Raw genomic sequence first — 20,078 nt, forward strand, 5'->3', positions numbered from 1 at the left:
TATTCCCCAACCCTAAAAATTTTAATGAAAGAAAAACGAAGACAAAGACTTATAATTTTTTTTTAAAAATTCTACGCTAGAGTGGCTGCCACCAAAAAGAGGCTAAAATAATTTTGCATGTTAGCAACACACACACGCACACACACAAATATGAACCCAACATACCAAAAATACAATACAGCTTGAGAATAATATTATGAAAATAGTTTATCATAAGAATTTTTCAACAATGCTTGAGAAACACTTTTTTGCACAAACTTTTCTCAAATCTGTCCTTTGTTGACAAATTTGTTTTGATTTTTTTTTTGTGAAAATTGTCAACAAAAAATTATTTTCTTTGGTTAAAATCAAAATCACGCGAATTTAGGACCCATTTCCGGACGAAACTCTAAGGTAATGATGAATAATAAATCTGGGAATCTGTAGTATAAATTATTTCAATCTCATTTCAGAATGGCGTCAAAAAGTTGCAGGAATGCAACAGAAGTGAAGAATAAGTGGAGGAGATACAGAAGCTCAAATAAGGGGAAAGAAAGCATCTAGGTATCAAGGCAACAGGATGCAGTGACAGCTGGGATGGCAATCAATGAATGAAATGTGTAAAATAATTAAAAAATGAATAAATAAATATTTTTTACCATTGAAAAAATAAGCTTTATAAAATATTACTTTCGTAAGCTTATTCTGCAATTACAAGAATAAGCTTATGAATAAGGGTTCCTTTTCGATTATTCTATAATTGTTAAACAAACATTTCTCAATACATTCTCAAGATTTTCTCAAGCTTTAGGCTTATGTTTGTAAGCTTATTAAAATATTATTCTCAAGTCAATTTGGTATGTTGGGGAATATTTAAAAAAATGAATGGCATGGCGACAAATCTAAATCAATTACCAAATGACAAAGCCATACGAGTTGTTAATTGTCTGTTAGGGTTTTTCTAATACAACAACAAAAAAAAAAAACTCTTTGAGGCGGAAATTTTACCCAGCCAATGGGGAAGATTTCGAAGGGAACGGCCTGTGTTAAATTTATTAATCGTAAATGTTATTTTTAGTATTTGAAAAAAAAAAAAAACAAGAACTATTATTACGAGTAATTTAATTTCAATTGTTGGAAAATTAAAAAGTTAATAACAGGAAGTAAGATATATTCTGTTTAATGGGAAGTTTTGAGCGTTCTATATGTCTTCTATAAACCGAAGGCCGTTCGGTGGTATTTGTTAGATAGAAGCCATTTAAGAGGTATCCTGTACTCAGAGTTTCTGAGCCCCCGGAGGCTAGAGAATTGCATATAAAATTTTTTATAGGCAAATTAAATGATGTATCAAGTAAAAAACAGTAAGTTTGGCCGTGCCGAACTTTGAATACCCTCCACTATTTGGAATGAATTTGGAAATTTTCAAAAAATAAAATCCTTAAAAAATTCTGTTAACATTTTGAAAATACCGAATATAGCCGTTATATTGGGGTCTATACGACGGGGACCTACAAAGGCATTGTTTCTCATAAGCCATTACCATATTCAAATTCGAAACTTGAAATAAAAGGTGAATAATATAGCTAAAATCATAAAAATATCGTATATAGGGAGGTACCGTTATATCCGAGCTGTGCGAAGACCTGGACCTGATTAGACAACTTTCGGTCACAGGCTGTAGCATCCATTACGAACTTTAAAAACGATATCTCAAACAATTTCGGTGGATATTGTACCTAAACTCGTCAAAATACCGAATATTGGGAGGTACTGATATATGGGACCTATACGAAGACCTGGACCTGCATAGACAATTTTCTGTCACAGACTTAATTTCCCATTACGAACTCTAAATACGTAATTTCAAGCAATTCCGGTTAAAAATGTCGCTCAAATCATCAAAATACCGAATATACAGGGAGGTACCGTTATATGGGGGTTATACGAAGACGTGGACCTGGACAGAGAATTTTCCGTCTTAGGTGGTAGTATCCATTTCGAACTTCAAATACCAAATTTGAAAGAATTCCGGTGGATAATGTCGCTAAAATAATCAAAATACCGAATATAGGGAGGTACCGTTATATGGGGGCTATACGAAGACATGGATCTGCACAGACAATTTTCTGTCTTAGGCTGTAGCATCCATGTGGAACTTTAAATATCAAATTTGAAACAATTCCGGTGAATAATGGCGCTAAAATCATCAAAATACCGAATATCGGGATGTAACGTTATATGGGGGCTATATGAAAACGTGGACCTACATGGCCCATTTACGAACTTAACCTGCCTACTGTCAAAATAAACATGTGTGCAAAATTGTAGCCCTCTATCTCAAATCGTTCGAAATATAGCGTGATTACAGACAGACCGACGGACTTCGCTACCTTCTTCATTTTAACATGGAAAATTTATTCAATTTTTTAAAAAATTTTTGAAATTTTATATCATAGCACCTCCGGTTGGTGTCGTATAAGAAAACTTCTGAAAACTTACTTATTTTTGAAAAAAAAAAAAAAAAACATTTTAAAATATTTGACGTATCAATGTTCCCAAGAACAAGCATCTACCTGTATTCTTCTACCATGGCGCAAGCTTTAGCATAGGACTGCTTAAGCTTTATTGAAACAGATTTTTTTCGAATAACGGTTTTTTTTAGATTGTCAATTCCTTTCATTTTACGTCAAATATATTACGATTACTTATTACTTTAGGTGTCGGTATGCATTTAGGTGTCGGTATGTACTGCATTTAATGCAAAGTCCATGGGAGAATCAAGAAGGTAAAGTCAAGCAATCATATGTTTACAATATTTTCAAAAAATTATTCATTTGACAACATCTCATTGTCAAAATTTGTATTTATAAGTCGATTGTACATATACAAATCAGAGATGGGAACCTGTTTTTATGTAGTGAAATGTGACAAGGTAAATTACAGAAAATGCAGAGATGGGAATGTTTTCTTAAAATGACTTTACCTTCTTAATTTTACCACGGCAAAGTCTTTCCTATCTCTAAACCAGTAAAGAAAGTCCTAAAGTCGGGCGGGGCCGATTTTATGATACCCTACACCACTTTGCTAATTTAGTTGAGCTCCACATAATAATTAAAAGTTTTTTATGGGAGAATTCTATCATACACCCTATGATTATAATTATAATTTAAAATTCGAAGGACTAAATATGCCGAAGCATTTGTTTCTTCTAAATTCGGACTTGTATTGCCCATTTTGTACAAAATTAATTTGAAATCAGATAAAGATATATATGGGAGCTATATCCAAATCTGAACCGATCTTGATAAAATTTGGCAAAGATATTTCTGAGCTGTATTTGATATATTTCCCTGAATATCGTTGTTACGGAGTGCATATTACGGCTGTGGGTAACAAATAAAACAAATCGGATGAACAATATGTATGGGAGCTATAGCTATATCTGTACCGATCTTCACCAAATTTGACATACTAACTTCTAGACTCAATTTGGTCGCATGTGCCAAATTCCATCCCATTTGGGCAAATATTAGACGTTTGGTGTACAATAAAAGGTAAATCGGACGAAGTTATATATGGGAGCTATATCCAAATCTAAACCGATCTCGATAAAATTTAGCAAAAATATTTCTGAGCTGCATTTGTTATAATTCCCCAAATATTGTTGTAACAGAGTGCATATTACGGCTGCGGAAGACAAAAATAACAAATCGGATGAACAATATATATGGGAGCTATAGCTATATCTGAACCGATTTCGATAAAATTTGGCATACTTATTTTCAGGCCTGATTTGATTGTATGTGAAAAATTCCATACTTTTCGGGCTGATATTACACGTTTGGTGCACAATAAAAGGCAAATCGGACGAAGATATATATGGAAGCTATATCTAAATTTTTACCGATTATCTCCAACTTCAATGGGGTTCGTCCTTGGGCCAAACAAATGTTGTTTGGAAAATTTCATCTCAATCGGATATTAAATGCGACCTGCATTTTGTTCTCAAGAATACATGGCATGTTACAAACAAATGCACAAAGACATAATACCCTGACCACATTGTGGTGTAGGGTATAAAAAAAATTGCCATCATCTGGATTTCCTCAAAAGCTATACCCCAACAAACATATTTCTTCGAGTGTAGTCTAATCTTTTTGTGTAAATCACTAATTTAATAAATATTCATGAGTTAAGAAGAAAGTTTGCAAAGAAGATGAATATGATAAATCAATCAGATTGATCTCAGGTTAAGTATGTTGGAAGAATGCCATGTCATTCAAACTATGACTGTAGACCTCTGTATATATGTAAATGTATAAAATCTTATGGATACATAAATATAATGCCGACTAACTTGAATAAGAAAAAATGTCAACTTTTGTTCTTCTGTGAATATTTTGGGTCATTAAACTATTTGAAATTAGCATTTGGTGGTGTTCAGATTCGCTTTCTATAATAACACACGAATTTTATTGACATGATTGACTCTACACCATAGTAGACGTCTATTATTATAGACTCGTCTTTGATTTGCATTGATTCAATCGGATGTGATTTTCAAAAACTCTGTTTCGTTACGTGCAAGAATCTTCAACTTTAAACTCGGCTACTACTTCTATACACAAAATAGCAGTCCATAAGTAAACATTTGCAAAAGTTTAAGAGTTTTAAAGTAAAGTCGACCCGAGTTAACCTCCTGACTTAATACACATACCATAAATTCATTGTGATTAGTCAATAATCAGGATTATTCCGGGTGGAGATTTTCCATGTAAACATACTCTAAGAGGAATGAAACAAAGATTTCGTACCTGAGCGTGTTTGTCATTTCACCTACCAGGCGCGTCCCCACCAATGCCCAGCGTTTGCAAATATCAGATCCCAATTCTTAGGGAACGACTCCATACCAGACCTTAATCAGAGCATGGTAAATGATATAAGACAAAAAAAAAACCCTTAGTCTAGAGTGCACAATAGGTCTATAGTGGCTTAAGTGTATGCCCAACAGGGCATGCGGCGAATTGCTTCGCCCCTCTTTTCAACCTTATCTAACATTTCGTATGTAAACTTGTATTATATATGCAGGGTGAGATAAAAGAACAAAGTCAAACGCCATAATTTTTACATTTTATTGAATGAAAGCAAAAAATGTCGGAAATAGCCTCAAATTTTAGAATAAGTTTAGATTTGTTCGAATTGTTCCTTCAAACGGCCAATGAAACCATCTCGGCGGTATTTTTCGCATATTACCGGCGAAGCACTTGCTTGAGGTGATCGACACTTTGGTATTTCTTAGTGCCAACCTTGCTTTCCAAAATACTCCAGACACAATAGTCCAACGGAAAAATGAAGCGAGGAACCTCATTTTGTAACCATTCTTGGGTGGCGCGTGCTGAGTGCGATGGTGCTGAGTCCTGTAGAAATGTCCAAGGACTGCGGCCAAAATGTTTGCGTGCCCAAGGCTTTAATACACCTTCCAGAATATTTTCGCGATAATATTCGGGATTTATTCTGATGCCAAGCTCGATTAATACGTGCGGAGAGCGGCCCACACCATCACCATGGCCGGCGCTTGAGTTCTGGTGGCCAACTGATGGTGCACATTTTCAGCTGACCTCTTTGGCAAGTGAACACGATCACTTTGTTTGTTTACAAACTGCTGGACAACAAATGTTCTCCAATCGGAGAAAACCAAATTCGGCAGTTCACAACTTTCGGCCAAGCGAAGCAACTCTTTAGCTCTTTTGAGTCTATTTTCTTTCTGTTGCGGTGTAAGTTCTTGCACTTTTTGGAATGACAATGGCTTTACTCCGAGTTCATTTTTCAATATTTGCCGAATGGAATATTGCGATATGTTCAGCTCACGAGCCATTTTGTCGGCCACTGCGACGCGGGCTTCAATCAACTCGCTTCTTTACTTTTCAAACCATTTCTGCTGATGTTGCTGTTTTCTTCCTTCCACTTCCTTGACGTCGGGCTACGTTACCAGTATCACGGTAACGACCAATGGTACGAGGCTCAAAAGATTTATTCACATTTAAATTCTGGAGTGCTCTAACGATAGCCTCTTGTGGTTTTCCAGTCAAATATAAAGAAATCACACTATCATGCTTGAATTCCATCGCGAATAACTTTTTTTCTGGAAATTCTCGCTTTTGAACGCTTGCAAACAATATAATGAGCTATCACTGGAATACTTTTAACAGCTGTCGGACGAGTGGCTTAGAAATGAAAGCAGTCTGAAGCTGCTTGCAGTTTTTTCATCTCACCCTATAGATGAATGATAAACATGATATAGAACCGATCTTTCCATTTACGGAATACTTCCCTTCAACTAGCTCGTTCTGCAACGGCATAACCATGGCCGAAGAATACAGATTGATGCATCAGCGCTTGGGAACATTGATATGTCAAAAAATTTTAAATGTTTTTTTCTTCAAAAATTAGTATAATTTTATTAGTTTTCTTATACGGCACCAATCGTTATGACATACATTTTTCAATATTTTTTACAAATTTAAATTTTTTTTCATCAAAATGTAGAATTCCAAAATTGGTTTGACAGTTCATATTCCCAGCAGCTGTGTCGATGCGACTACCTGTATCATTTTATCATGGACATAACTGTGAATAAAACATTTTTAATGGCGGCAATAATACAGGGTTCACATATGAGTTGTTACTATGCTGAACGCCATCTATTCGTCACCATATTGACCAGCCAACAACTAATCACTTTGCCAGCCGGGTTTTGCCTATTGACCCATTTCCAGTGTATTTTATGAATTTTTGCAATTTTTCTGAACGAATTCCCAAACACCATCGCCCAATAGTGACTCATTAAAAATGCCAAGGTCATAATTGACAGACATTTCTAAGTTTCAGTCTACACGCGATATAAACACAAATTTCTGTGATTGAGTATCTAGGTCGCCCTTCCCTAACAATAATTTTATTGGGTGTCAAAAGGTTGCTCCATTAAAACAAAAATATTAGCAAGAGAAAAAATTTCGCTCCAAAGATGACTTTCTCTACTATGACTCTCTTGCAAATCCGCCAAAATCCACTTAAAAACCAGTCGATATACTACCATTTTTGGAAAAAATGAAATAAAAATAGCTGATATTCACGGTCATTGTTCTTCTTCTTCTTTTTTCGGCGAACCAAGCTCCATGTAAAATCGAACCATACATATGTGTGTGTGTATTTGTAAATTAGTTTACACACCATAAACATAGCCCCACAGCCCAATATAGGTCATCGTCATAAATGCTATGGAATTTCTATCTCTGTACTACTAGTCCATTCATATCGATCCATTCGCTGTTCAGCATCCCGCCATGCGAATGAATATCTTGCCAAACATTTTTGGGCATTTCATTAATAGAGCTTGGGTATGCGTAACAGTTATTGGCCATTGTCTTTTCTTTCGCTTTAATTTTTGCTTTATTGATGCTTTGGGACCCTGTGTAAAAGACGAGCAAATTACTTTCAAAATATCAATGCTAACTTGATTGGTAGGTTTTGGTTTTTGTTTTGCTATTTTACATCTAGCCAACACTGATAAAAATTGGAATCGATAAAACATTGCGTGTGGTAGATTAATAGGGTGGTCCGATATAAAAGTATATTAGCGGTTGTTATGACTTGTATTTTTTAAAAAATTTTTTCATTCAACATTTTCAATTCCAAAATTCGTTTGACAGTTCATTGTACCGGCAGCTGTGTCGATGCTACAACCTATATTCTTCTACCATGGTAACAGCTCATTGAGATACAAATTTGCCACTTTTTTGTATCCTCTTTTGGTTGTGTTGTATACATGGTAGAAGAATATAGGCAGATGCATCAACGCGTCAGAACATTGATATGTCAATTTTTTTTAATATTTTATTAAAAATAAGTAGATTTTGTTTGTTTTATACGACGCCAACAGGGAGTTGTTATAATATGCATTTTCAACAATTTTTGCAAATTTATATAATTTTTCATTCAACATTTTAAATTCCAAAATTGGTTTGATGGTACAATGTCCCAGCAGCTGTGTCGATGCGTCTACCTATATTCTTCTACCATGGTTGTTGCTTATTTACGTATACAAACATAGTAGAAGAATACAGGTAGTCGCATCGACACAGCTGCTGGGACATTGTACCATCAAACCAATTTTGGAATTTAAAATGTTGAATGAAAAATTATATAAATTTGCAAAAATTTTGGATCTACCGATATTCTTCTACCATGGCTGTTACCTTGTAATAATTAGGTTGGTTGGTTTACTTTTATAATAACATTTACTCATGGTAGAAGAATACAGGTAGATGCATCAACGCTTGGGAGCATTGATATGTCGAAAAACTTTAAATTTCTTTTCAAATATAAGTAGATTTTTATATGTTTTCTTGTACGACGTCATTCGGAGGATATTATAATACTCGTTTTTCAATAATTTTTACAAATTTAAATAATTTTTCATTCAACATTTTTAATTCCAAATTTGGTTTGACAGTTCATTGTCCCAGCAGCTGCGTCGATGCATCTACCTATATTCTTCTACCATGCATTTACTAACTAGAGGCTCGTTTACATATAATGTTAGAGACACATGTTAAGCTCCACTCCATACTTTAAGGCGCTTCACACAATTTGTTATCTGAAAGAAAACGCTTTATAGTATCGTATACATTAAAATATTTATAGTATGAGTGCAACATAAATGTAATATGTCTACACTATGTAGCATTGTACAGGATATATTTTATAAAGTATATACATATATATTCCTTTAAGTTTAAAAATTGCTGGGCGCGGTTAAAAGTATGTGTCAAAAGCATTAATTATTAAATGTCAAAAAATCCCTTTACACATGACTATAACACAATGTAGAAGCTAGCATTAAGAAATTACCGAGAAAAAATCGATTTTTTCTCTAACGAAAACAGTTTAAAAATAAACGGACAGTTGATCCATTAAGGCAAATTTAATGCAAATATTTTGATGTACTTTATTTCTATGCATTTTATATTTTCATTACAAAAAATTATCAATAATAAAAGAAAACTTGTCTTAGTGTACTCACCCGGAATACAAAGATTCCCTCTGCAACACAAAGATTCCTGCATTTTCATCATCAACGGATGCACATTTTTTAGCTGAATTTGACGCATAAATAAACCGAAAATCTCATCATCCTATTATATTCTTACTGGGGAATTTTGTCTCTCTCATTTCGCTCTCACTTACTGGTCAAATTATAGAGTATACGAACACTCCTATTATATCATGTATAAATTGGTGAGCCTATTTTAAGGCGCCTCAAAGTTCGTTGACATACAAAATCTCTATCCGGGTTATAGCGCGTTTAGATGCAAAATTTTATGCGCATTAACCGACATTATTTATTGCTTAAACCGGATGTATTCAACCATATTCACCACACAAGAATACGGATTTATTTCAAATCCGATATGGAATGTACATACTAACATAAAGCATTACTGGGCTCAGAATTAGTATTGTGATTGGTCAATTATCGGAGTTTATCCGCGCAGAGGTTTTGTATGCAAACACACTATTGTCTGTCTAAATATTTAGCATTATTTAGTAAGTAATTTACATCAGATTATTTTTATCCAATTTTATTTTTTAATTAAAATTAAAGAGTGCTACATTGTATTGTAATGAAAGATTGTTTTGAAACGGACTTTTCCTTGAACTTGATGGGCAGTTTAAAGAACGCCATCTATGTTTTATCTTTGACATATTGTATGCATGGTAGAATAATACAGGTAACAGCAAGTGTTGTTGTACCACAATCGTAACAACAACCACATACAAACTTGTTTTTGTACGTAATACAAACAAGTGTCAGAGTTATATGTCCAAAAATTTAAACAAAGTAATTAATTCTCATTAAATTATTTTAAATTCAAAAATATCCATTTTTGGAATTAGGATTATTAAATTGAAAATTCAGAAGAATAGTTCTTAAAATATTTAATTTTATTACTTTCACATCATTCCCCTGAATGTATAGTTGTTAGCTGTTGGTCCTAATCTATCAACACTCCGAGCAATCGCTAGAAAATCGTAGAAGAGACAACATCTCTTTCAAGTTGAAACCAAGCAGCATACATACACAAAGTATTCCCCATTTTGCAATTTTAGGAAACATGAAATATACGAATATATTGTGTAAGGTGGTGTCGCAGTTCCTTAACCGCAAAAAAATTTCCGAACTATCGCCTATGGCGTTTTGTTAAGTACAACGGCGATTTTTTCTATTATTTGGCAAAAAATATGTTCACATTGCCCTGCAGTGAAATTTTATATCAAAAAAGGGTATACCTATTGCATATCAAGAAATGGGATTATATCACAAAACGTCATATCTAGTTTGACACTAGTATTACAATAGAGTCACATCAGCTGGGACTTGCTGTTCCATGTATTGTATGTATCTAGTACATATGGCCAGGATACAATAATATAGGTAGCCGCATCGATACAGCTGATGAAACATTAACTGTCAAAAGATTTTGGAAAATGAATGAAAAATTATTAAAATTTGTTAAAACACATATCATAATAAAATCTGAATGGCTTCGCAAAAAATTTGAAATTAATTTTTTTGGCAATTTATTTTTGAAATTTCAATGTTCGCAAGTCCTAACCCTCTACCATGCATATGACATAGCAAAAATGTTTGTGTAGGTCCAGCTAAAGTCCCAATAAGGGTCATTCTGAGTCACATCCCTATAGAAGGGCTGGGGTTATGTGTCTTCAGTCCCCATTTCACCACAAGAAGAAGAAACAATGACAGCTGATCAATTCTGCTTCTTCTTCTTTTCTATATTATATTAATTGTTGTGAAGAGTACAGAAAGTGAGAAATTGTTTAGTTTAAAGAAGTAAATGAATTTGCAAATTGAAAAAGGATCAGTTTTATACTAGAGCACATATTTTGGAAGTACGAAATTTACTTTTACTAGTAGCACAACATGATGAAGGTTTAGAAGATACACCTTATTATATCCTCCACATTAAAAAGGAGGGTATATTAACTTTGTCATTCCGTTTGTAACACCCATAAATATTCGTCGTAGACCCCATAAAGTATATATATTCACGATCAGTATAAAATTCTAAGTCGATGTAACGATGTCCGTCTGTCTGTCTATCTGTTGAAATCACGATACAGCCCACATTATTTGACGTAGAGATTCAAAATTTGGCAGTACAATTTGTATTATGTCTAGGATGGTTGATATTGAAAATAAGATTTATCGGTCCACGTTTTGATATAGCCGCCATATAACGGTACCTCCCGTTTTTCGGTATTTCGATGATTTTAGCGACATTATTCACCGAAATTGTTTCAAATTTGGTATTTGAAGTTCGTCATGGATACTGCATCCTATGACAGAAAATTGTCTGTGCAGGTACACGTTTTGGTATGAGCCCCCCACCCATTATATGAATTTTTCAACAATTTTTACAAATTTCAATAATTTTCCATTCAACATTTTCAATTCCAAAATCGGTTTGACAGTTCATTGTCCCAGCAGCTGTGTCGATGCGACTACCTGTATTTGAAAATATATTAAAATTTTTTAACATATCTATGCTGCCAAGCGCTAACATTATGGCATAAAATGCCAATTTACATATGCCTCTAACACGCCGTGTAAACTTGCCTTTATAAGTTTTATAAATTGTAGCCCTCGAGTATTTACGAAATAAAACATTTTATATTTTGTATCTTTTTTTAATTTACTTACATTTATTTGTCTATAAGATAATCTTAAAATATATCTGTTATGTGAAAATATTTACAATAACAAGACATTACACTTTGATAACAGTTGATATTTTCTTTGTTTTTACAACATTTACATGCACAAACAAAATTGCGGCCTTCACCAATAACAACATCAAGAACAAAAATGTATACATATGTTTATAAACAACAATAAAAACAAAAAAGAAAATACAAATAATTATATTTAGTTTGAGATTCATGTTTGTTACAAAAGATACATAATATTGAAGTGGGAGTTTGAAATCGGGGTTGTCTTATTATTTAATAACAATTTATTTTTCTTAATTTCACACATCCGATTGGCGAGTCAGGGCTAAAACAGATCAAAGTTTAAATCGTACAACACATGATCCAAGTATAAGTTCCCCTTCCAGCTCAGCTGATTTCCAAACTATCTGTCAATTAAATTTAAAATTTCTAAAAATTGTTGCCACAAAAATCTTCTTTCTAAAAATTCGCGACAAAAATCTTCTGTCAAGGCGAAAATGTTTATTTTCGCCTCTAGCATGAAATTTGACATTTCATCTGATAAAATAACAGCTGTTTTAGATTAATTCGCTCGAAGGAAGACCTTATAATTGGGCCATGGTACAACACTGTTGCCACTTTTAGTTGGCAACAGTGTTGCATTTTCACGGTAAGACAAAAATGGCAACGCCGAAATCATTTTTTTAAGCTTTGATCTGTTTTACTCTCACTTCTGGCGATTTTTATTTTAATAAATATTTTTAAATGTAACATGGTTTCTATAAAATGTATATACATGGATTGCAATGAAAATATAAGATTTAATATCCTATAAAGAGAAAATTGAATTGAGAGTATTGTTTCTTTACATTATTAAATGAGTTATAACCTATGTGACCATATTTAGCCATATTGCACAAAATAAATGGATTTGTAACTGTATTCCCAGAGCTATGTTCATGTCTTAGATTGTACAAGGATCAGACTATACGTATGATTGTTCGAGTTGAAATAATTGATCTAAATAATGTAAAAGAGAAAAAGTTATATAAAAACGAAACCACAGATCGTGACATTGGAACCCACCTTTATTTACATAGAGTCATCAGCTTGCATTTGTTTAAAAAAATCCAACTTTCGATGCCAACCAATAGAAGAACCAACCACAAATCAATGCTTTGCAGACTCTATCCAATACGTACATGCTAAAAGAAATTTGAAAAAATTAATTTAAAATGGTGCTACGAAAAAACCCCAACATACCACTTGAAAATAATTCTAGCTCTGGGCAACGATTCCAATGGCTCTTTGTTAATGTATTGACGACCACCAAGACAACATGTCACCAAATATCCCTCAATGTCGTATTCACGATTTTCCACTTGTACTTCAAATCTATTTTGAGACAATATCAAAGGAAAATATTAATAGATTTAAACAATGAATTGAATTCTATGTCCCTTTTTCTTACATTTCTAAATCCCTTGGCGACAGACTATTCAGTATTTGTAGCAAACGTTCATTACGAAAATCCCATTTTCTTGTGGTGAAAAATTGTAAAACTTCCAATCCGACAGCAATGCGTTTTTGTACTCGAATCATGCTATAAAAATAAGAACAATAACAACATAATTTAATAAAACAGTTCAATCATTGACGTAAAATCACTTCCATAAACAATAATGTAATTTTGCCACAGACAAATGTTGTGCGTCCATGCCGAAGGAGGAAAAAATGTTTTACTTAAAATTAAATGTTGTTGGGGAGAAGTTATAAAAAAATGTGATCGGTTGCTATATCTTTCTGATAGATAAAAATTGATGTTGTCGGACACATAAATAATTTCGTTATTACACATTTTAGTTAAGTGTGTGTTGCCATATTTTATATTGATATTATATTGATAATATTTTATATTGATAATATGGCAATAAAAGCAAAATTTATTTAAATAAAAAATGAATAACGCAAATCGTTTATTTTATATTGAAGCACTGAAATATAGATTTATTTCACGACATTAATTAAAAAATTCTTTTTTTTATAATTTTTAGATTAAAATAAAGATGCCACTGTGAAAAAATGCAGTGACTACCAGTTACATTTACGAAAACCTTGCCATATGTCCGTAAAAAATCATTTATTTTAACAGGAAAATGTAATAATGAAAACCCGATAATGTGATATTTATACTTTAATTTCCTTAAAATACAACATAACTGTACTATAAAGAAAAATATGAAAACGGGACAATGTAATTAAAAATCGCACAATTACTCTTTCGGGGAATAATAAGTTAAAGTACGTTTACATACAAACCTTTATCCGGGTTAACTGTGATAATTGATAAATCACAAAAAATGTGACTGTGGAAACCATAAGTTAAATTTACAAGGTGAGATGAAAAAATTACAACCAACTTCAGACTGCTGTCATTTCTAAGCCACTTGTCCGACAGCTGTTAAAATTATTCCAGTGACAGCTCATTATATCGCAATATTTCATTCAGCAAATATTGAAAAATGAGCTCGGGATAAAGCCATTGAAATTCCAAAAAGTGCAAGAACTTACACCGCAGCAGAGATAAAATGGACTCAAAAGAGCTAAGGAGTTGCTTCGCTTGGCCGAAAGTTGTGAACTGCCGAATTTGGTTTTCTCTGATGACCAGCAAAATGATCGTGTTCACTTGTCAAAGAGGTCAACTGCAAATGTTCACCTTCGGTTGGCCACCTGAACTCAGGCGCCGGCCATGGTGAAGGTTTGGGCCGCCATAACAGCCGATGGTCGCTCTCCGCTCGTATTAATCGATCGTGACATCAGAATAAATGCCGAATATTATCGCGAAAATATTCTGGAGGGTGTATTAAAGCCTTGGGCACGCAAACATTTTTGACGCAGACCTTGGACATTCCAACAAGACTCAGCACGCGCCACCCAAGAATGGTTTCAAAATGAGGTTCCTCGATTCACTTCCAGCGCACAATGGTCTCAAAAATCTCCGGATACCAATCCGTTGGACTATTGTGTCTGGAGTATTTTGGAAAGCAAGGTTGGCACTAAAAAAAATACCAGAATGTCTATCACCTCAAGCAAGCGCTTCGTTGGGAATTGACCAAAACTAACACAGACCAACATTCGTTAAAAGATAATCGGACAGTTCATCTTTAAATTAAACTTGTAAAAACAAAAAAAAACGATTAATTTGTCCCACAACATACATTTTTTATCTATCGGAAAGATGTAATAACCGGCCTATGATCTTTTATAATACAAAACGCGCTATTATACACTTTTTAAGGGTTTTTGCTTTGTGTCATATGCCTACTCTTCTACTCGCATATTTACTTACAATCTCCTTTTTCTCATAATTGTCAGCAGACCATCGATTAACAACGCCGGCAGCCACATAAAGAATATCATATTAAACATGTGATAGTGTTTGTTCAGCGTGAGTGTTGCATTCGGATACCACAATGGCCATGACTGTGGATATTTTTCATTGAGTTCAACACCTCTCTGCAGGATCCAGCCCCATTGTTTGCGGCATTTGTCCGGCAATACCAAATTGTACACAGGTATCTCTTTGGGTCTATCAAAATAAAAAAAAAATATTTAATGAAGAATTAAGTACAGTCTTAAAGAAAATACCTCTCCTTGTATTGAGAGAATCCATAGGGTATTACAATAATATTATTAATGGCCACATCAACGGGTATCATATCAGCTTCCAGGGTGGCATCACACATCATTGAACGCAAGACACCACGGGCTCCAGCTGTCATAACACCAACGGGTCCATTTAAGCTATCAACCCAACCGGGAAGGGGATCTTTGTAAGCGGGTGAGACTATTTAAGATTTTTTAAATAAAAATAAGTGACAAGTTAGTTGGGTTGGTAAAAGAGTTGTGACAAATCAAAAAGTGAAGAATGATTCAGTTACATTTTGACTCATGTTTTATATAGCTTAACCTGGATAAATTGTCTTCAGTATCCAAATTGTTATTTGGCATGTGACTCATATTTTTTGCTGTCACAAACTTGAATATGTTTTTATACTGAATTTTATAGCAAATTTTATTAACAAATTTTTTAACCGCAAATTGATTTTTATATATTTTTACACAACAAATAAACAAGGCTTTTGATTAATATATATTTGGTCCGCTTTAAATAAGGCTCGCTGTGATCGAAAAAGTACGTTTGTGTTTAACTCATCCATTTTACAACTGAAATGTCGTTCAGGTATCACACAATGCATGCATCTTGACATTGCATGTGTAAAAACATTTCGTCTGATAGAGCCTTTAATTAAGAACTTCAAGGGACGCCTTTGAATTAGGTAGCACTTTGCTTTATTATTTTTCTAAGAATGCATCTATCCAGAAAAAGGCTCAATGCCAGAATATATGTTTTGTAGTTGCCGTTACTTTTTTTACTACAAAGACATTCTTTGATAAGTGATATGAAAAAATTAACATTCGTATCAATAATCATAACTATTTCAATAGATGATAGGTAAATAACTTTTGTGGAGAAACAACTTTTGTAATAATTATTTAGGTTATGTTATTAATATTTACATATTTTTTGTTACAACATGATTTCAAAACAAATTTAGTATTTTGGCTCCAGCTGCCCAAATCTCATTTCTCTTCATTTTTCACGACACGTGCCTTTCAAATGTAACGATTTGTTATACCCTCCACCATGGGTAGGAGGGTATATTAACTTTGTCATTCCGTTTGCAACACCTCTAAATATTCGTCGTAGACCCCATAAAGTATATATATTCATAATCAGCATAAAATTCTAAGACGATTTAGCGATGTCCGTCTGTCTGTCTGTCTGTCCGTCTGTCTGTCTGTCCGTCTGTCTGTCTGTCCGTCTGTCTGTCTGTTGAAATCACGATAGAGCCCACATTATTTGACGTAGACCTTTGAAATTTGGCACAAGTGTGTGTATTGTCTCTAGGATGGTTGGTATTGAAAATGAGATATATCGGTCCACGTTCTGGTATAGTCCCCATATAACGGTACCTCCCGATATTCGGTATTTTGATGATTTATGCCACATTTTTTCACGGATTTATCTGAAAATTGGTATTTGTAGGTCACAACGGGTCCCTGAGCGTGTGGCAAAACATTGCATGTATAGGTCCACGTTCTGGTATAGTCCCCATATAACGGTACCTCCCGATATTCGGTATTTTGATGATTTATGCCACATTTTTTCACTGATTTGTGTAAAAGTTGGTATTTGTGGGTCATAATGGGTCCTAGTTCGTGTGGCGAAACATTGTAATTATAGGTGCACGTGTTGGTGTAGCCCCTATATAACGGTACCTCCCGATATTCGGCATTTTAATGTTTTTTGCCACATTTCTTCTAATGTTCTTTTACCCTAGGGTGGAGGGTATTAAAAGTTTGGCCCGGCCGAACTTAATGTTTTTTTACTTGTTTAATATATCAATTAGTCTATTGTGATGGCTTAGTAGCGCCACCTGTTGTGTAAACTTAAATAAGTTAATATAAGTAGCGCTGGGAGGTTTCACACTCTTTGATATGTCTCAATGATGAAACCATGATAAAATATACATATAGGCGCATCACCACAACTGCTGAGACAATGAACAATATCCAACCAACTTTGAGATTGAAAATTTATTCAAATTTGTAAAAATTGTTGAAAAATTAATAATATGACGACCTCCGATTGGTGTATTATAAGAAAATTATAAAAATTTACTTAATTTTTGAAAAAAAAGAGTAAAGAAAGTCCTAAAGTCGGGCGGGGCCGATTTTATGATACCCTACACCACTTTGCTAATTTAGTTGAGCTCCACTTAATAATTAAAAGTTTTTATGGGAGAATTCAATCATACACGCTATAATTATAATTATAATTTAAGATTCAAAGGACTAAATATGCCGAAGCATTTGAATCTTTTAAATTCGGACTTGTATTGCCCATTTGGTGCGAAATTAATTTGAAATCGGATAGAAATATATATGGGAACTATATCCAAATCTGAACCGATCTCGATAAAATTTGGCAAAGACATTTCTGAGCTGTATTTGATATATTTCCCTGAATATCGTTGTTACGGAGTGCATATTACGGCTGTGGGTAACAAATACAATAAATCGGATGAACAATATATATGGGAGCTATAACTATATCTGAACCGATCTTCACCAAATTTGGCATACTACCTTCTAGACTAAATTCGGTCGTATGTGCCAAATTCCATCCCATTTGAACAAATATTAGACGTTTGGTGCACAATAAATGGTAAATCGGACGAAGTTATATATGGGAGCTATATCCAAATCTGAACCGATCTCGATAAAATTTAGCAAAGGTATTTCTGAGCTGCATTTGATATATTTCCCCAAATATTGTTGTTACAGAGTGCATATTACGGCTGCGGAGGACAAAAATAACAAATCGGATGAACAATATATATGGGAGCTATAGCTATATCTGAACCGATTTCGATAAAATTTGGCATACTTATTTTCAGGCCTAATTTGGTTGTATGTGAAAGATTCCATACTTTTCGGGCTGATATTACACGTTTGGTGCACAATAAAAGGCAAATCGGACGAAGATATATATTGGAGCTATATCTAAATTTTTACCGATTATCTCCAATTTCAATAGGGTTCGTCCTTGGGCCAAACAAATGTTGTTTGCAAAATTTCATCTCAATCGGATAATAAATGCGACCTGCATTTTGTTCACAAGAATACATGGACAGACGGACTGACATGCATAAATCAACTCAGAAAGCGATTCTATGCAGATCATCAAGAAGACATGCAAGACATAATACCCTGACCACCTTGTGGTGTAGGGTATAAAAAACATTCTAGAATTTTTTACATATTCCCAAGCGTTGATGCATCACCTAAATTCGCATGCCTTTTACATGACAAACAGCTGATTTCCGTTCCACTAAAATCCATCAGAACGAAAAATTTTGCGAACATTAAAACGAACGAAAACGTAAGCATTTCAGTGTAATTTTGCGTTCCTCTATTTTTTTCTTTCGCACGCATGCGAACATAAATGTCAAAATCAGTCACTTGTGTGATTGCTGTCGTCTAATTATAATTTAGGAGAATTTTTTCAACATAAATATTGCTATGCTTGAAAATGAAAACAAAAAGGTAAGTAAAACTAATAAGGACAATTATTATTGTCAATAACAAATATAATTTTTGTCCTGAATTCGCCAAAGGAGTCCCAATATTTGGAAGCATCAGGCTCCTTCACATTATTCATAAAATATAGGGCAATAGAAATATTATTTTTTTAAACGCAAAAAACTTGAGCATAATCTTTGGGAAACTCGGAATATTATTTTGTTTGTTTATTTGCAATTTGTTTGTTTACAGCTGAATTATCAGTTCAGGCAGAGTCAGCTTACGTTTGGTTGTATTTTTTATAGCCTTTTCGCATTTAAATCTCTTATTTTGGCGCTTTTTTGTTTAATTTCGCGATTATTTTTTTCAAAAGTATATTTAGCAATACTAAGTCACGTAAGACTATGCGAACGTATGTTAGTGGAACGCTTTCTGATACGAAAGTGAGTGACTGGCTTTCGTTCGCACAAATTTTCTTTCGATATCGTGGAAAAGGCTGATAATGATCTTCTGTTTAGCTACGTTTACACAGACATGACAAAATATCTATTTTGATTTATTTGGTTAATAATTAAATGCATGACAACAATTTATTATGGTGAAGGGTACAAACCCAACTGCGAATGTCACCTCAAAATAGGTCAGGACCCCAATTCCTCCTCTACTTGAATGTGAAAGGAAACGTTTCTTTTTATTTCATGTTTTCATTGAATAAGAATCAAGCCCCCGCTCTCTTATATTTAAAACTCTTGAAAACTCGTGTAGTAACGAAGAACCAGCCATGAATCTTCTAAATCTGAATGTTTTTTTTCGAATGTTGAAACTTTCAAAAAATTGTTGTCAGTAAATATACAAATTCGGGTATTTTCAAAATGCTTATTGCAATATTTGCATCGACAAAATCTACAGTTTTTGTAGCGAAATAAACCTTTAGAAATATATAGAATATAGTTTTGAAAAGAAATTTTGACATTTTCAGTTTTTGTGGTTTTCAATTTTTTATTTAAAATCAATGCAACAAGTTGTTTGGTTTTTTGATTGTTTTGATAGCAATTCTGACATTACAAGTCAAACAGGTAGACCTCTATACTTGAATTTTTTTTTTCAAAGTTAGCCTACGTTGTCTTCATAGTAGCATGTTATTAGCTATTCTCATCCGA

At 33.7% G+C, this 20,078-nt stretch overlaps 1 protein-coding gene across 1 annotated transcript in view; it reads right to left on the minus strand.

The window, feature by feature from the left end:
- Positions 1-11,935: 11,935 nt before the first annotated feature.
- LOC101895587 (putative fatty acyl-CoA reductase CG5065) overlaps positions 11,936-20,078 on the minus strand; it is a 45,976-nt gene continuing 37,833 nt past the window's right edge. Inside the window, exons 4-9 of the mRNA XM_005175980.4 lie at positions 15,418-15,616; positions 15,119-15,358; positions 13,241-13,372; positions 13,033-13,164; positions 12,856-12,974; positions 11,936-12,789 (exon numbers count right to left, since the gene is read on the minus strand). Of these exons, the coding sequence (XP_005176037.1) occupies positions 12,890-12,974; positions 13,033-13,164; positions 13,241-13,372; positions 15,119-15,358; positions 15,418-15,616 (788 nt within the window). The 3' untranslated portion in view covers positions 11,936-12,789; positions 12,856-12,889. The remainder of the gene's footprint in view (positions 12,790-12,855; positions 12,975-13,032; positions 13,165-13,240; positions 13,373-15,118; positions 15,359-15,417; positions 15,617-20,078) is intronic.

Source organism: Musca domestica, unplaced genomic scaffold (genome assembly GCF_030504385.1).
Source record: "Musca domestica strain aabys unplaced genomic scaffold, Musca_domestica.polishedcontigs.V.1.1 48, whole genome shotgun sequence".
NCBI classification, from domain to species: domain Eukaryota; kingdom Metazoa; phylum Arthropoda; class Insecta; order Diptera; family Muscidae; genus Musca; species Musca domestica.